The 18,119-nt window shown below is 35.9% G+C and overlaps 1 protein-coding gene across 1 annotated transcript; it reads left to right on the top strand.

Annotated features, from left to right (window-relative positions):
* The first annotated feature begins 1,793 nt into the window (after nt 1-1,793).
* On the top strand, nt 1,794-10,695 carry gpr184 (G protein-coupled receptor 184). The gene is made up of 2 exons (XM_059330655.1): nt 1,794-2,549; nt 9,050-10,695. Exon 2 carries the CDS (start codon nt 9,093-9,095, stop codon nt 10,128-10,130), a length of 1,038 nt encoding a protein of 345 aa, XP_059186638.1. The 5' UTR covers nt 1,794-2,549; nt 9,050-9,092; the 3' UTR covers nt 10,131-10,695.
* The last annotated feature ends 7,424 nt before the right edge of the window (nt 10,696-18,119 follow it).

Raw genomic sequence — 18,119 nt, 5'->3', positions numbered from 1 at the left:
ATTATATATATTTCTTTAATTGTGTACTTCAATACACATACACAATATATATTATCCCAAACTGTCAAACTCAAAGAAATTCATCATTTTAATCATTCATTTCATTTAGTTGCCTGTCAGTGGTTGTCATAAACTGACTTTTATACAGTTTTAAGCAACACTCGATGATAAAACCCTTAGAATTTGGTCATTTTAACTTTATATTTTAGCCGAAAGAAGGATTTCAGTCATTGGACATCTGGATCTTAAGAATGTTAGCAGCAGCTCGAGACGTCCTGTATCTGCCAAAAAGCGTAGCACAACACACAGATTTTGAGTGTGAAACTGTTTTTTTCACTGTTTTTAAATGGTTTCAATCACATCAGGTCCATTCTTTCAAACCTGTGCCGATAATTTGGCTCCTGGTAAAAACCTCTTAAACAACAAACACTGAAGGAATCTGATCTGGAAGAAACTGACTGCAAATACTTTTTGTAGCTTTGAGTTTGGCTCCAAGAGATGTATTATTAGAAATATATATATATAGATATATATATATATATATCTATATATATATAGATATATATATATATACAGTACAGGCCAAAAGTTTGGACACACACCTACTCATTCAATGCGTTTTTCTTTATTTTCATGACTATTTACATTGTAGATTCTCACTGAAGGCATCAAAACTATGAATGAACACATATGAAATTATGTACTTAACAAAAAAGTGTGAAATAACTGAAAACATGTCTTGTATTTTAGATTCCTCAAAGTAACCACCCTTTGCTTACTAGAATATAAGACATGTTTTCAGTGATTTCACACTTTTTTGTTAAGTACATAATTCCACATGTGTTCATTAATAGTTTTGATGAATCACAATGTCAATAGTCATGAAAATAAAGGAAACGCATTGAATGAGAAGGTGTGTCCAAACTTTTGGCCTGTACTGGATGTATAGAAGGGAAATCCCCGAAGGGAAATTCGGTTGTCACAGCAGTCCCGTATTCAAGTACAATAAAAATAAAATACAATAGAATAAAATAAAATACTGAGGTAGCATAAATAAAAACAACAATAGAAAAAAAAACACAGAATAGAACAAGGACACTTAAGAAGTTAAAAAAGCAGATCAGTTGGTAGGATGGTTGACAAGATGAAGGTAATTATACTGGTGATATGATGGCAACAATGCTATAGTGACTAGACGGTATATAATAATAATAATAATAATAATACAGTATATAATATATAATATAATATGTAATAATAAATAATAAACAATATAAAATTAAATTAAAAATATATATGTGTATATCAAAAAAGATAAATATGCTGTGACCATAGGCCTTCTAATATTGTAACTGTCAACTATTATTAATATAATATATAATTAAGATTGTACTGAACTGTCAACTGAACTAGTAGAGGTAAGTACACAATTTTTGCATTTTACATAACAGAGCCACACTGAAACATTCACTTCGCCTTTTTGGACTCGAGGGGAAAAAAAGGTGCTGTTTAAAGGTTGTTGAGGTTAAAAAGCCCCTTTTAGAATCCATTAGTGTAAGACTCATTGGAACATATTTCATAGCATTTCCTCTTTCAAACCTTCCTCTTTCCCTTCAGTCTCAGATATTTCTGTAGAAGCCCTCAGGTATGTAGTGCTGCTCATTTGAAACACACTACATTCACAGCTGGTGTAAATGTTTACTCAACACATTAACAGATCCGCTGCAGGCTTCACTCACAGATTCTTTTCATAAACATAAAAAGAGCCTCGCATGTTGCGCTGACATAGGGTAGTTCTGGGTCTATTTCTGTCTCTGATAACCACATCACTATCATACCACAGCCTGGTACAGAGCTCACACCATGTAAACCTTTCCTCACTCTGCGTCAAAGGGAATTCACACTGAGAGAAAAAAATCCTTTCCACAGAAGTGAAAATATCCCCATTATGGTTTATATTTACACTAGTTACACTAGAAAAAGACTTGATGTGAAAGCAAAATGAGGAAACAGGTTAAGTTATGACATGTTGTCTGGTGGTCTGCCCACAGATTTTTCAGTTTCCCTTACATATAACTTACAACAAACACTTTTTGTCTCTCAGGAGTAGTAACATCTGCTGCATATCTGGTCCATCGCTGTCTGGTGTTTCTCCCCACCCCTGAAGCTCACTTCCTCCGTGCACGTGTGCGAAACCAAACCTCCCTCCTCCTACATGTGTCTTCCCCGTTTTATACTTGGTCTCATCCCTTCCCCACACTCCTCACTGACATTTCAACTGTGGCTGTCAACAACAAGTCATCTCAACCAGAAACAAACAAGACAGCAAAGAGAGAGAAATATTACATTTAGTAGATTGGTGATTATCTGCTGCAGTGTGCCATGTGGGACTGTAGTGGTTTTGGATGCATGTGAGCAGCCCTGAAGCTCGTTTGACCCTCCTGGACTGAAGTCGGCCAAACTTGAAGCAGCTCTGGAATGTTTCTGAAAGTCTTCATCCACCGGACAGCGTTGTTTTACAATCAAGACACACCTCTTACAAGAAACAGGTGAGGTCATTGTTGATTTCAGTTCTGGATGTCAGTAACCTGGAAATTCCTGGATTTCTTAAACCTAAAAAAAGTGACAGGGGAAAAGGCTAAAAATGTGAAGTATTTTTTAATTTGTTTGGGGCATTAATATAGTTGGAAACCTCACTTTCTTTGCTAGTTTTCTTTCCGTCCTCAGTGGACAGCTATCAGGGGAAAGACGGCATGCTTGAGGCTGTGTGAGTCAGCATGGCAAAAAAAAATAATTAGGCTTGAAATGTTCTCTGCAGGGTTGAATGTTTTCTGTGGGTCTCCCAGTGGTGGCCACCTCAACAGGCTGGAGAGCGCAGTGGAGACCTGCTTGACTTGAAAAATAAGTGGAAATTCACAGAAATATTTGGCACAGGTGGACTGTGATACACTGCTTTGGAATTACATGCGAGACAAGCTATAAAATATAAAATAAATAATGTTTTTTTTCCATTTTGGCATGCGGCACACACGCCCTCTTGAGGGAAGACTTTTGCTCTTTTGAAGCCTGACTGGTGACAGGGCTGTGTAATAACAACCAGGCGTAGCTCAGTTTATTCTACTAACAAACACATATTTGGCTGAAGGGACGGACTGAAGCTTGGGTCAGCTTTCCTAGAGCAGCTGTTCTCAACCTTGGGGTCGGGACCCCAATTGGGGTTACGAGATGATTTCTGCGGGTCGCCAAATCATTTTGGAAGTCAGCTCTGTCTCCACGGTGTTAAAGTGTTCATGTGTTAATGTGTTTTTCTTCTTTTTGGTCATTTAATGTCTTTTTTTGGTCATTTTGTGGGGGGGGGGGTTTGGTCATTTTGTGTCTTTTTTTAGTCATTTTGTGTCTTTTTTGGGTAATTTTGTGTCTTTTTTGATCATTTTGTGGTCAATTTGTGTCTTTTTTGGTCATTTTGTTTCCTTTTTTTGGTCTTTTTGTTTCTTTTTTTGGGTGATCTGAACTGTGCGTGTGAGATTGTGTTCAGTGAGTGGGGGTCTCGGACAACATGCATGTTAAATTGGGGGTCACGACTCAAAAAGGTTGAGAACTACTGTCCTAGAGTGTGCGTGTGTTAGGATTATGTCATAAAGTAAACTACAAAAATACAGCAAAAGATTAAAACCTGTAGAGTAGAGGAGAAAAGAAAAGAAAAGAGATCAAAGTTTGTGACTATAAACCAAATCAGTAGTTTCATGCCTATTGTTAGGGGAACAAGGGGAGATTTGTGATTAGTCATAACAGCCAGACCGCTGACTAAAAAAAGCCCCCTTAAAAAAAAAAATTGGAAAAGTTTTCACATTTCTGAGCAAAACTTTCCAACACCACCCTCATTCTGGTTTCCCAATCATTTTAAAATTGTATGAATAATCCATTAAATCAAACCCATTTCCACACAGACACATACACACAAACAAAGACTCTCTCTCACACACACACACAGGGGCACACATTATCGCTCACTAAAGATGGTCTGACTCTAAATGGCTTCTCCATTATTGGGTTTGGATGGGACAGCCTATCTCTGTCCAGACGCTAATGGCATTAGATGCTTCCTGAACACACCAGGGCCAAGCCTGAGTGATATAACAGAAGGTAGAGGGGAAATAAATATCAAAGAATACCACTGTGATAGAGGAAAAATAGGACAAAAATACAGAATTGGGAAAAAAGAAAGAAAGAAAAGAAAGAAAAGCTGAAATCTCAAAAAAAGGTGACAAGAGAAACAATAATAATTTAAAACAAAAACAGAATACAATAAAATTAAATCCTCATATAAAAACGTACGGTAACACTTTACAATAACCAACTAAATAATGTTTATAGATGGTTTATAAACCAATTATTAACATTAATAAAGTGCTATACATATTTAATCTTTAAAAAATTTCAACCAATTTCTTAAAGGTATATGAATCATTTCAAAAATCATTAATATACTTAATATGGTGTTAAAAATGTTTGCAAATAAAACTATTAATAACATATTAATTATAATTTAATTGTTTGTTAATGATAAAGTAACTATAAACTTACATTAACATACCATCTATTTGCCATTTATAAATTAAATAGTTAGTAGTTAGTTAGTTAAACATTAATAAATTATGTATTTACAATTCTAAATGGCCTATATACGGTTTATAAATGATGATTAAACATTAATAAACTATCTGTTTACCAGATAGTTCTGTTTATAAATGATGGTTATTGTAAAGTGTTACCAAACGTACTTCCTTTTTTCTTGTATTTTTAAAGAAAAGCTACTGAGGGTGAATTTACATACACTGTGATAGAGAAAAAATAGGACAAAAATACAGAATTGGGAAAAAAGAAAGAAAGAAAGAAAAAAAAAAGCTGAAATCTCAGAGAGAGGTGACAAGAGAAACAATAATATATATTTTTTTTAACATTTTTTATTTGTATTATTATATTATATTTTATATTTTGTGAGAGCATTATCATACAGTGCTTACTTTCAGACAATATACAATATTATTTCTGCCACTCACAATCAAGGTTTTTTGTTTACAAAACAAGAAACAAGATACAGAAAGTTAAACTTATTACATTTTAGAACAAACTGGGAAAGGTAGACATATGTAAAAGAGCAAATAGAAAAAAGAAAAAGAAATTATCCACCATGGAGTTTCAAAATGAAATATAAGTAGAAACAATAATAATTTAAAACAAAAACAGAATACAATAAAATTAAATCCTCATATAAAAATGTACGTCCTTTTTTCATTCTTTTTTCTTGTATTTTTAAAGAAAAGCTACTGAGGGTGAATTTACATAAAGCACAGCCACCCACATGTTGTCTTTGTATGAAATGATTCAAGGTGAGCCTGTCGACTTTATTATCACCCACTTTGTGGTGACATTTAGCTGTGCGGCCAGTCGTTTTTTGGCCTTTTTCTGTTCCACTTCAATGGACATTTTCAACAGGAAACAACACAGACTCATTTCTGGAATGTTTAACAAATAGGAATCACTCCCACAGCTCTGTGATGAACTGAGCCTGACCGTGCATCCACAGTGTAAATCATGGAAGAAATTAATTGCTTCATTCTTATAGGACATCAAGTTCACATTACTTATTCAGAGCAGTAAACATTTAAATGCCTGTTGTCTGGGAGAGATGCTTTAGCCGCCCAGTTCTGCTGATGGCTGTTATATCACACATTAAACCGCACCATCAGTCAGTTTCTGTAAAGATACATTTAAATTAGCAGTAACTGGTTGAGTCAGACGCTGTGTTATTTTCTGCCAACAGAACCAAACCATTAGATTGGACTTTATTTGTATTAAGCAGTGATTACATTGAAATGCAAATGCACACTTTGCAATTTCAGTGTGTGCTTTCCCTGTCTGCCACTCAGATCTAGACAATTCGGGACAATAAGTGCAACAATTTACAGACAATTTAACAAAAAGCAGCATTGACATGAATGGTTTAATCAGCTCAGGGGTGTGTTGAGGATTCAGTATCTAATTTAATCTAATATAAAGCATTATTTCCTAAATGCTCTCAGTTTCCATAAAAAAAGAGTGCATTATATGTTTTCTTCATACTGGCAGTTGAAGCAACAAGGAGAGATTTTTGGCAATCTCAGTTTCTGTTCGTACAGTGGGTGCAAACTGTTATTGCCAGGGAGCGTGACTAAGCCTGTATCTTCTCTCAGGGGGGAACTCTCTGAACCAGGCACCGTATACTGGAGAGCCAACCGCCTTCACATTCAGGACAAACAAATGATCGTAGCTCTTGAGCTCATTGAACCACGAAATAAGAAGTGGGATACAAAATGTCCGTATTGTTTCTATGGAGTTTTATGATATTGTAGGATTAAGCTCATGTTGCTTGTGTCACTGTTTCTATGCATCAAACTAACACACTTTTAACCCATAAGAACCCATGGTGACACCTTGTAACAAACACTTTAAATCGTCTAGAACAGGGGTGTCAAACTCAAATACCAACATGGTCTCACGGAAATCCGTGAAATAGCCACAGAATCGCTCAAATTTCCGTGAAACTGACACGAATTTCGCTACAATGCAAGTTAATGACAGTCATATCCCGTGGCTATTCCAACATACAAAGTGATTATGTACATTCACTGAGTGAAGATTTCGAAAATAAAACATATATTTCTCGCTAGAAATGTGATCAAAATCCATTTTTATGCAGAAACTAAGTCAAAATATTGATTTTTCACTAAAAATGAGAGAACTGTCCGCCATGTTTTTTGTTCTGACCGCCGGGACCTTGAAAGTCACGTGACTTGGAACAAACCAATAGCCACGGGATATGACTGTCATTAACTTGCATTGTAGCGAAATCCGTGTCAGTTTCACGGAAATTTGAGCGATTCCGTGGCTATTCCACGGATTTTGAGTTAAGTGAAATCCGTGGCTATTTCACGGATTTCTGTGAGACCATGTTCCAAATACACAATGGGCCAAAATTTAAAACTTGAATAAAATCGCGGGCCAACATTGAACAAATAAACCTTTTAATATATACCAAACATGTTTTGCTTTAACATTAAATATGGAACCAGCAACGCTTATAAACATACAATATATAACTAAATCAAATAAGCGAAATCAAATTTCAAATAAAAACACATCAATGTCATTAATTTATTAAATACAAATTAAATAAAAATCGTATGCCTCTTTTCTATTTACATCCTTCTGATTTAAATATCAAAATAAACTTTTTCAACAGGTTAATAAATTCTGCCTTTCTTTTCGCCATTTTTTGGGAAGGGGTAGCTCGGAGACAGCTCTAGCTTGAGGTTGCTATGACGACTGTCACCGAGGAGCGTTTCTGGGTCCTGTCCTGATTGACGCGCCAAAACAACAGCAGGGCATTGTGGGATTTGTAGTATTAGTGGTAAATGCGCCGTATAATACCGGCGGGTCAGCTTTTATAGCACAATAATAATATAATAATTTGGTATTGCTTCGCGGGGCAAATAAAATTACACTGCGGGCCAAATTTGGCCCACGGGCCAGAGTTTGACACCCCTGGTCTAGAATCTAAGATTAAACCCATTTAACAAGTCTAACCCATTAATAGGGTGCCCTGTATTGTATTTAACTTGTTCTGACCATATTTTCCTGACAATTTTGATAGATGTTATGGAGATGCAAACAAAAAGGCAAATGATTATTGGTTTTCAATTTATTATTATTTTGTTACAAAAAAACAAATCTGAAAATTTGTGCTAATTTGTTGTTAAACAGCATTATCAATGTCTCAATTTTGATAAATGTTGTGGAGATGCAAAGAAAAAGTCAAATTTGTGTTTCTGTAAGCAGAAAATGTCTAGTACATTTATTTTAAAACAAGAAATATTATGAACACAAATACCATAAATGCGCAATGTAACGTTTATGTCACATGACAGATCTTTGACATTTAGGTGTAGTATTTTTTTTTTTTTTAATATCATAAATGTGTTCTACGTGGTCCACTTGGTCTGTGGTATATCCCCCATAATGTTCCTTTAAAGATTACTGGGGCTGGGTTCTTATGGGTTAAATGGAAAAAATTATGAAAAACTCTTATATTTTAATGCTTGTATTTTTTTGCTATAACTCACCCATTTAAATTATAATAAGGCTTACAGTTTGATTAGGCTATAATATAACTAAGAGCGTGGTTGATTTGAGTGACAGGTGGCTGCCCTCGCAGCTCAATTTTAGCTGCAGCTTACCCACACTCCACCAGTTGTTTTTCTTTTAATTAACCGGAAGTTACAGCAGTCAGACACTTTCTCCATGTTTTATTTATTTATTTATTTTGTACATTAACCCATTGACGCCTAAAACGTCTGTAAAACCTCTGGGCGATTTTAAAATAAGCCCCTAAAACCTGAAGTTTTTCTGGAAATTCAACAGAAGTGTCAACGCTTCTGTAACACTTTACAATAACCATCATTTATAGATGGTAAATAGACCATTTATAAATGGTAAACAGATAATTTATTCATGTTTAATTATCATTTATAAACCGTGTATAGGCCATTTAGAATGGTAAATAGAAAATGTAACTATAATTTATAAATGCCAAATAGATTACTTTACCATAAACAAACATAATTATTCGTTTATTAATAGCTTTACACTCGTTATTTTTAACACCATATTAAGTATGTAAATGATTTCAAAATTATTCTTATGCCTTTAAGAAATTGCTTGAAAACATTTAAAGATTAAATATGTATAGAATTTTGTAAATGGTTAATAATAATGGTTAATAATAATAATCTATAAACATCACTTAGATGGTTATTGTAAAGTGTTACCAACGCTTCTACTAAATAATAGATTTTTCAGCCTCTGTAGCAGATAGAAATTAAATTCAAAAAGTATTTGAGAGCTTATACAAATACTACAAAACGACGTATTTTCCGCTTTCCAGGCTTCAATGGGTTAAAGCATGTTCCAGTAGAAACCAAGTTAATGTGAAACTTTTTTCTTCCAACAGGTTGATTTCTAATCAGGCAAAGTAAGAGAAAACCGAAGCAACGATGAACGTGACTACCACATCCCCGGCGACGACCGCAAACACATCTGTGTGTGTCAAAATTGAAGACAGTGCCATCAGTGACTTCCTCATGTCTGTCTACATCTTGGCCTTTATCACTGGTTTGATCTTCAACGTGCTGACACTGGGCCCCATTCTGCAACAAGTGCGGCGGCAAAACGTTCTGGGCATCTTCCTGCTCAACCTGTCGCTCTCCGACCTGTTCTTCATCTTCACCATGCCTCTTTGGATGAACTATTACCGCCACGACCACCGCTGGAAGCTCGGCGTTACTTCCTGCAGCGTGGCCGGCTTCGTCTACTACTCCAACATGTACATCAGCATCTTCCTGCTCTGCTGCATCTCCGTGGACCGCTGCCTGATGGTCACCTACCCGCTCCGCTCCAAGAGCTACCGCACATCCCGCTACGCCTGGACGCAGTGCATCGCCGTTTATGTCGTGGTGATAGCCTTGCACATCATGGTGCTGGTCAACGATAATCTCAAAGACGCCCACGATGAGAAGAACAACAACGACCGGTGTTATGAGACGTTCCCCATGGAAGGGCCCGTCGCCTTGTTCAACCTGCTCAGAGTGGGACTGGGCTTCCTGCTGCCCCTGCTGGTTCTGGCGGTCAGCTACTGGAGGGTCCTCGCCACCGTGGGCCAGAGTCCCGGCCTGAGCGCCCAGGCCAAGAGGAAGGTCCGCCTTCTGTCCTTTGGCGTGATCGGGATCTTCTCAATGTGCTTTGCTCCGTATCACATCCTCCTGCTCACGCGCTCGCTGGTCTTCTACAACAGCGATGACGTGCTTCCATTTGGAAATTATTGCCAGTTTGAACAGAAAATGCACTTTTATTTCTCATGCACGCTGGCGCTGTCCAGTCTGAACTGCGTGGTGGACCCTGTGCTGTATGTGCTGGTCAGTAACGGAGTCCGGGAGGATGTGAAAATGTGCTGGAGGAGGCACAGAAGGACAAAAACAGGGGATTGTGCTCTCACTGCATACAACAGAGGAAAGACTAGTACTAACCTAATATAAGAAGTACTCCAAGTGTTCGGATAAATCTACCTGTGCATTTGTATTCATATGTGCGTACGTGCATACATATACACGATTAGTGCAGTAGCTGTTTGAACTCATGTCCGAGTTAATAAGAGTGTAGCAGGAATATATACATCCCATAATCAGGCAATCAGACATCCTTTGAGAGAACCACATTGCCGCTTTTGTCTTTTTTTCTTCCTCATATCCTGCACGGTGTAGAGGAGGGGGTTGTATAACAGGCATCTCAGAGCTCGGTAATTGGATTGAATCTCCAAGGTTCTGTTCTCCCAAGAGTTCTTCAGCAGCAGCCACTTCTGCTTTATGGATGGACACTGGTGGAGTTGAAGAGCACTTGTGTTTCCTTCGCAAGGATGTTGTGATTGTGATCCTGCGACCCTGGTACAAATAAAAAGGACGTTAACTCTAAAGCATGCCACAAAAACATATTTATTAGCATGACCTCGTGCCTCTATTGTCTGACTGTCAGTGAAACTTGTTGAAAGTGAATCCAAATAAACCAGTTCTCTGAACAGGTGCTCGGCTTTAAGGTTGATTTTAAAGTGTCGTGATGAATTTGCAGTTTGCATTTTATACATTTCATCAGGGAGGGATGGCCTTAGGAAAAGATAATCCCATGCAAGCACTTTGCCATTAGCGCCACACATGAAGATAATAATAAGTTCATCACAGCTGTGTGCTGAACCCACGCCAAGTGGACCAAGGCTGCAATCAGGAGACCTGTACCTGTGTGTGTGTGTGTGTGTGTGCGTGTGCGTGTGCGTGTGTGTGTGTGTAAGAGTGAGTTTCATATTTGCAGCAATATCTAGAAAAGGTAAAGGAGACATGAAGAAGAAAGAAACAAAAAAGTGTCTATTGATAGTAAAGAACATTTCACCCCAAAATCAAAAATACATATTTTTATCCTGTAATGCTATGTAAATATAGAAGAAAATCCGGTAACGCTTTATATTAAGGTCCTTGTAATAACCATTAATTAACAAGTAATAAGGCCCTTGTAAGTCCTTACTAGATGTTTATTAACATTATTGTGTGTTTATAAGCTTATATAAGTGTTAATAATGGCATTACAAACACCCATGACCCACCCATTATGTCTTTGCCATGCCTTTATTAATCTTATTTTGTTTGCTTATTGATATTAAAATATACTTTATTGCTCATCTATTATAACTTAACTATAAGTTAACTACACTGTAAGACTTTGCTGTAAATTTACAGTCAAATTCTAACAGTAACTTACTGTATTATGATTGTACAGTATATTGCTGTGAAAACAATGCATTGTGGGAGTTATCATGATTGCTTCGGCATTCCAACGGTCAAAATTATATATTTTTTTCCCAGGAATTTACTGTTTACAACTGAGAATGTCAGGGAAATAAAGTCATTATTTTCGACTTTTATTTTATTTATTTTTTGTCTGGGCTGAAATAATCACAATGTGTTGTTTTTCCAGTAATCCTAATATATAGTTTAAATGGATTAGTTGTAACATAATTTAGAATTAAACATTTAAATGTCACACTATTTATTTTTTCTTTGTTACGAGACAGTTTGTCAGTAAACTGACCTGTATTTCTATAAAACAGTAGAGGTACTGTAGATTTTACAGTAACTTACTGGCGAAACTGCTGCCAGTAATTTATTGTAATTTTACAGTAAAAAGCTTTACAGTGTATCTTTTTGCAACTACCGGATCTAAAGCGAGAACAATGCCTTATTACTTGTTAATTAATGGTTATTAAGGACCTTATTATAAAGCATTACCGAAAATCCTGTACAAAAAATCTGACAAGGATTAACTTGAGTAACCGGGTCAAGATTTCTGGAAATAGACACTGCAGAGCAACAATTAAAGTGGCCATCTGGTTCCATTATAATCGACACAAGGCAGATCATATCTCCAACACCCAGCAATTCACACAAAAACTAATCTAATCTAATCTAAATTAAGGAATAGCACTATTGTTAGGAGGAAAAATGTGTGTATATTTTTATTTTCCCTTTAAGGCTGTTATTCATAGAGCGGCTCTCTAATCCACCGATAGAGCTATAGTGCACATCAATCCATCACCAACTGAGCACTTGGCATATAACCAGTGTGAACCCTGAGGTTGTCAGGGTTTGAACAGCATGTTCTCTTTTAAAGCCTGTACTACTGAGTCACTGGTCTGTATATAGAGACAGGGTATTCAGCATGCAGTATATAGCATGCCTCCTGAAAACGTATATAATGCTTTATCGTACATGGTACACACACTGTAAATGTTTGTAGAAATTACAGTAAAACATTGTCAAATTGCATCAGAAATAGGGCGTAAAATTAGAAATTGTGTAGCGTAAATCAAAGAATAGCACAAAACTTTTACTTTTACTGTCATAAACTGTAAGAAACACACCGTTTTTGCTGTAAAGATATAACATTTTCATGAAAAGTTAATGGAGAAATACCATGATGTCACAATGACACAATTACCCTAAAAATAACGTGAATATTCAGTCTAAATTACAGTTTTTGCTGATATTTACATTTAAATTTACAGTAGAAAACCCACTAACTGTATTTTTTACAGTGAAGTTCTGGAAAACACAGCTGCCGGTAATTTACCGTAAATTTAACAGATTCTTTTTTTAAGTGCACACTCAAAAGAATAACTTGTTCCCAGAACAAAATAAAATTAGCACAACAAAGGAAGCCAATTGTCTGCTCAAAAACAAGTTTGTGAGTTGTTGTTACTTATATCTTTAAGTTGGGGTTCACAACAAGGGACAATAGTTCTGCTAACTCTTATTTCTTTGTTGTGAAATGCGGGAAAGCGTTGAAAGTCGGTCATTAGCTAAAGCTAGCGGCTAACTGATGCTAGCGGCTAACTGTTGCTAGCGGCGCTGCTTGTTACAGCTACAAGAGTAGCCATTAGCGTATCAATGCTAACTCAAAATTGTGGTCGCAACATTAACTGACATTTCATAGCGGCGTTACAATCGTGCCAATTGCAGAAGTTAGCAGAAGAAAGGATTAAAAGTTATTACAATGTAAAATTATAAATTCAAAAATCTGAATTCAGAGTTGGGCAAACTCAAAAACAAAACTTAAAATATTTCGTTTAATTGTCCAACTTAACATTTTATCGAAGTTTGTTGCCTTGAAATTTTGAGTTCACCCAACTTTTCTTTTTTTGCAGTGTATGAAGTTAAACTGGTCTTCTTGCTGTTGGACAAGTAGGCCTAAGTAATTGCTGCACTTCACTTTGTTAATCTGTGTTCCCAAAGTAATCGTATTGTCAATATAATTATAGCAAAAGCACATCTGTTCATATTTATGATGGCAGTTTTAAGGGATGCTTAAATGCAAAATTCGAAAATTCTATGATGCTGATTTAAGAGATGGATGAATGTTTGTTGATTATGATTCTTTTGTGAAATTTCTTTGACGAAGAGAGAAAAAAAACAAGAATAATGCCAGTCTTTTAACTCATAAGAACCAATGGTGACCCCCGTGTAACAAACACTTTAAATCTTCTAGAATCTCCCATATTCAGCTTTATGCTTCACATTAACTCATTAAATCCCTAAGCGACGTATACTCAACACCCTGGTGTGGTGGTCATGTGACTGTGACAAGAAGTGACTTGAAAAATGTGAAAAATAAAATGTGGGTGTGACTGAAAACAGAAATCTAAAAAAGTATCTAATTTTAAAATGCTTTTTTTGTTACTCGGCTAAGTTTAAACACATTTAACAATTCAAATCTGTTAATGTCCTTTATTGCATTTAACCTGTTCTGACCATATTTCCTGAACAAATTAATATGAAAGAAGTTACAAAAATATCACTGTGACATCAAGTTTTTTTTATTTTAATATAAGAAGTACCATAAATGCCCAATGTGACATATGTCACATCACAGATATTTGACATTTAGGGGTAGTATGTAGAAATATATTTTTTAAACATCATAAATGTGTTCTATGTGGTCTGTGGTATATCCCCCATAATTTTCCTTTAAGGATAAATGGGCCTGGGTTCTTATGGGTTAAAACAAGCCACGACTGGCTCTGCACAGGAAAGAGTCATGTGGATAAAAAAGAAAAAGCCTAATTTATATAAATTCATGAGAGGTCTCAAAGAGATGTCGGTCCATCACCTGAATCCAGTTTAAGCTTGAGGCAAACTGGAGTAGCACCATCTGAAATGGTGATATGAACTCCATATTTGCAAATGATAAGAACGCAGTCAGGTCTGAAGAAATTACCCAAAGCTGCACTCCATCATTTTGTGACACTAGGCCCAAGATATCACAGATCCATTTTCTCTACACTCAGTTTTTAATGAGCTGTAGCCAGACTCCTTGGGAAATCAATACGGTTCCATCGATTAGCTGTTCTGACTCATAAGGGTGGGTCTAATGCATTATACAGACAAGCTAATCTTAGACTCAAGTTATTTTAGCGTTGAGTTGAGTGTGTGACATGTACAAAACAACACTTGATGTAATATAATTTTTCACATCCCCTTCCATGATGAGCAATCAGTTTTATAATCAGTCAGTATTTCTATTGTATTGCTGATTTCCTGACGCTCGCTGTGCTATTAATGAAACAGCAAGTCTTAATAATCCAGCTCAATTTGTCTTAATGCATTTCTGAACCACAAACTCGTCATGGTTCATCATTAGATGTGATATTTCATTAGAAAAAAATAATTTCATTTTCATCGAGTACTGTATCTACAGTCATGCCTATTTATATACACTCTATGAGTCATACAGGCTGCCACAGCTGAATGGAATCAGCTTATTCAAATCACTAAGTTTAATAAGAAAGTTGCCTCTTTTAACTTGTTTTCTGTCTCTCTAACAAATTTCCAGCAGCAGTCAGCTGTGTTCAACCAAAACCAACAAAACAAAAAAACTTCTGAACGCCACCTGCTCGCCCCAAAAAAACTCGACTGTGGCCACTTTATTAGGTACGCCAGTAAAATGCTTGTCACGACAACTGCACACTTTTTTTTTAAAAGTTGGTCGTTGAAGGTAAAACATGTGGCTAAACTGTTGACCTAGCTTAAATTATATTACAAGTGTACCTAATAAGTGTACCTAATAAAATGGCCAGGAAGTGTGTAATTATATATATATATATATATATATATATATATATATATACATATATATATTTATATATATATATATATATATTAATATAATATCATTTATCATGTGTAGAAAGTGTTGAAGTATGAAAGAAACGAAGACACAGAACATTTTCCTACAATTTTAATTCACAGACAGAAACTAACAACTCAAAATGGCTTTTTACAGCTGTATTAATGTAAAATTAGCTTTTTTTTATAGAAAAGTTGGTCGTTGAAGGTAAAACATGTGGCTAAAATGTTGAACTAGCTTAAATTATATTACAAGTGTACCTAATAAGTGTACCTAATAAAATGGCCAGGAAGTGTGTAATTCAATATATATATATATATATATATATATATATATATATATATATATTCATTTATCATGTGTAGAAAGTGTTGAAGTATGAAAGAAACGAAGACACAGAACATTTTCCTACAATTTTAATTCACAGACAGAAACTAACAAGCCATGTATTAACCAAACCAACAGCTGTATTAATGTAAAATTAGCTTTTCTTTTGTGGTTTTGCTTCCTTTTGTGTTGCAGCTCATGCATGTGGTGACGTTCAAAAGACATAACCACAATGTTTTTTTCCCCCCACTGACTAGCTCAAATACACATAAAGAAACACAGAAACTAAGCCAGTTATTAAGCCAATTAAACATTTAGCAAAACAATATTTATATTACATTATTTCAATGGCAAAAGAGGCAATCAGTGGTTGAAATGATTAGCATGTGCGCTCCATGATATCTGCGTTATGGATTTAAACTGCCACAGTAAGACCATATTTCCAGTCATGGTGTCGTCAGTGTAACTCCTTTTTCCTTCACTTACTTCATTGGCTTACCAACATGAAATCCGTGTGGTTGCTCAGGTCGAAAAGTGAGTCTAAATCTACACTGTAAGGATCTTTTTTTGTTTATATATAGTAAATAAAAGGGGAATGAACTGGTGCAGCTCTCAGCCTGATCCAAACAACTGAAGTGGCTCAGAAAAAATCACCAGTGCACTCATCTTTTTAGTCCCAAATAGGGCAAAAATAACATCTCTGAATCTTGGGTGAATTTCTTCTTTCTATTGCACTCTTTTACACATTTATAGCAGCCTTGTTTCAGCAAGCTTACTGACAGCTACAACATTATAAGGCATCATCTGCTCGTTACCAATGACTATATGAGGCCGAAGAATAATAACGTATTATTAGATTATTACATCCACACTGCGATCATTTGGTTTTGATTACATTGCACAAGGATTTGCATTGTTTGGGTGTTACAGTTCAATATACTATTACAATTAAATCACTGCTTCTGCCCAACTGATGAAAAACAGCTCAAATTACGTTTTTTTTTGTTTTCAATGCAAGACAGGTGGATATGTTGCCACCTCTCAGTTGGGAGGGAAACTGGGCTGATAAGAAGTAAGAACACTGCAAAAAAGCCAACTTGTATTTTTTGGCCTAAAACAGTGATTTCATTTGGTAAAACTTGGAAATATAAATTACTGACATTTAGGGCAATAATGTAAGTTAGCACAACAAAGGAAGCCAGTTGTCTGCTCAAAAACAAGTTGGTGAGTTGTTGTTACTTATATCTTTAAGTTGGGGTTCACAACAAGGGACAATAGTTCTGCTAACTCTTATTTCTTTGTTGTGAAATTCGGTCATTAGCGAAAGCTAGCAGCTAACTGACGCTAGCGGCTAACTGATGCTAGCGGCGCTGCTTGTTACAGCTATAAGAGTAGCCATTAGCGCTAACTCAAAATTGTGGTCACAACATTAGCTGACATTTCATAGCGGCGTTACAATCGTGCCAGAGAAATTCAGAGTTGAGCAAACTCAAAAGCAAAACTTAAAATATTTAATTTAATTGCCCTACTTAAAATTTTATCAAAGTTTGTTGCCTTGAAATTTTGAGTTCACCCAACTTTTCTTTTTTTGCAGTGAAGTACATGGTTTGGCATAACAATAAATAAATAAAAATAATTCCTTCAATTACAATAGGGTCCCTAATAAATGGAAGGTGGTACCAGAAGTGAGGTAGTTACATAGGGTAAATAAAGAATGGCCTAAATCTGAACATAGACATCACATGGTTATGTACTAACTTACTATCTTGAAATAGACAGAAAAATAGCAATGCCTTCTGTTTAATATGGGACACATATACCGTTCTCCTGGGTTAAAAACCCATAGTGGACTTTGTCATTCTTTATATTCTCACTTCCACCTTGGTGTCCTTCATACTACAGCCACTAGGGGGCGCCACCTAATAAAACACTTAAATATGAGGTGAAGTTGCTGTACAAATGTAATTTTTGTTTTTTCACCACCACTGTTTTTTTAAATCTGCACCCACAAATTCCTGATACGTATCTGAGTTTTGTAAGTTTGTTTTTCTTGCTGAGCGGCTTATTATCATTAATATTTAATGTCATAAAGAAATAATGAAGACCTCTAAGTAAGTTGCAGGGGCTTTAACTTTGGATTGGCATTGAAGGAAGGTGAAGTTCCCCGATAAAACAACTTTACTCTCCTCTTCAAAGAAACAAATCAAATTTAGCAGAGCTAAAGGCAGTCTCAAGGTTCACTTAGAGATAAACAAAAAAACAAGGCAACCGAGCAACAACAACAAACAACAGAGTAATCTGATTTTTAAAAGGAGACAGTTGGCATCAGCAGCACTGACTGGGGAGCTGGAGCCTTTTTAGCTTGCACTAAGCTACATTTCAGTTCTGCCAGTTGGCTCGCCACAGAAATGTTGTTGTTATATTTTTAAATGGCGGTTTGCTGGCGAACAGTCTGCCCTGCACTATGATGCTTT

The sequence above is a fragment of the Centropristis striata genome, chromosome 4, assembly GCF_030273125.1.
Source record: "Centropristis striata isolate RG_2023a ecotype Rhode Island chromosome 4, C.striata_1.0, whole genome shotgun sequence".
Taxonomy (NCBI): Eukaryota; Metazoa; Chordata; class Actinopteri; order Perciformes; family Serranidae; genus Centropristis; species Centropristis striata.
The sequence above is the reverse complement of the archived record's forward strand: the minus strand, read 5'-3'. Positions and strand labels throughout refer to the sequence as shown.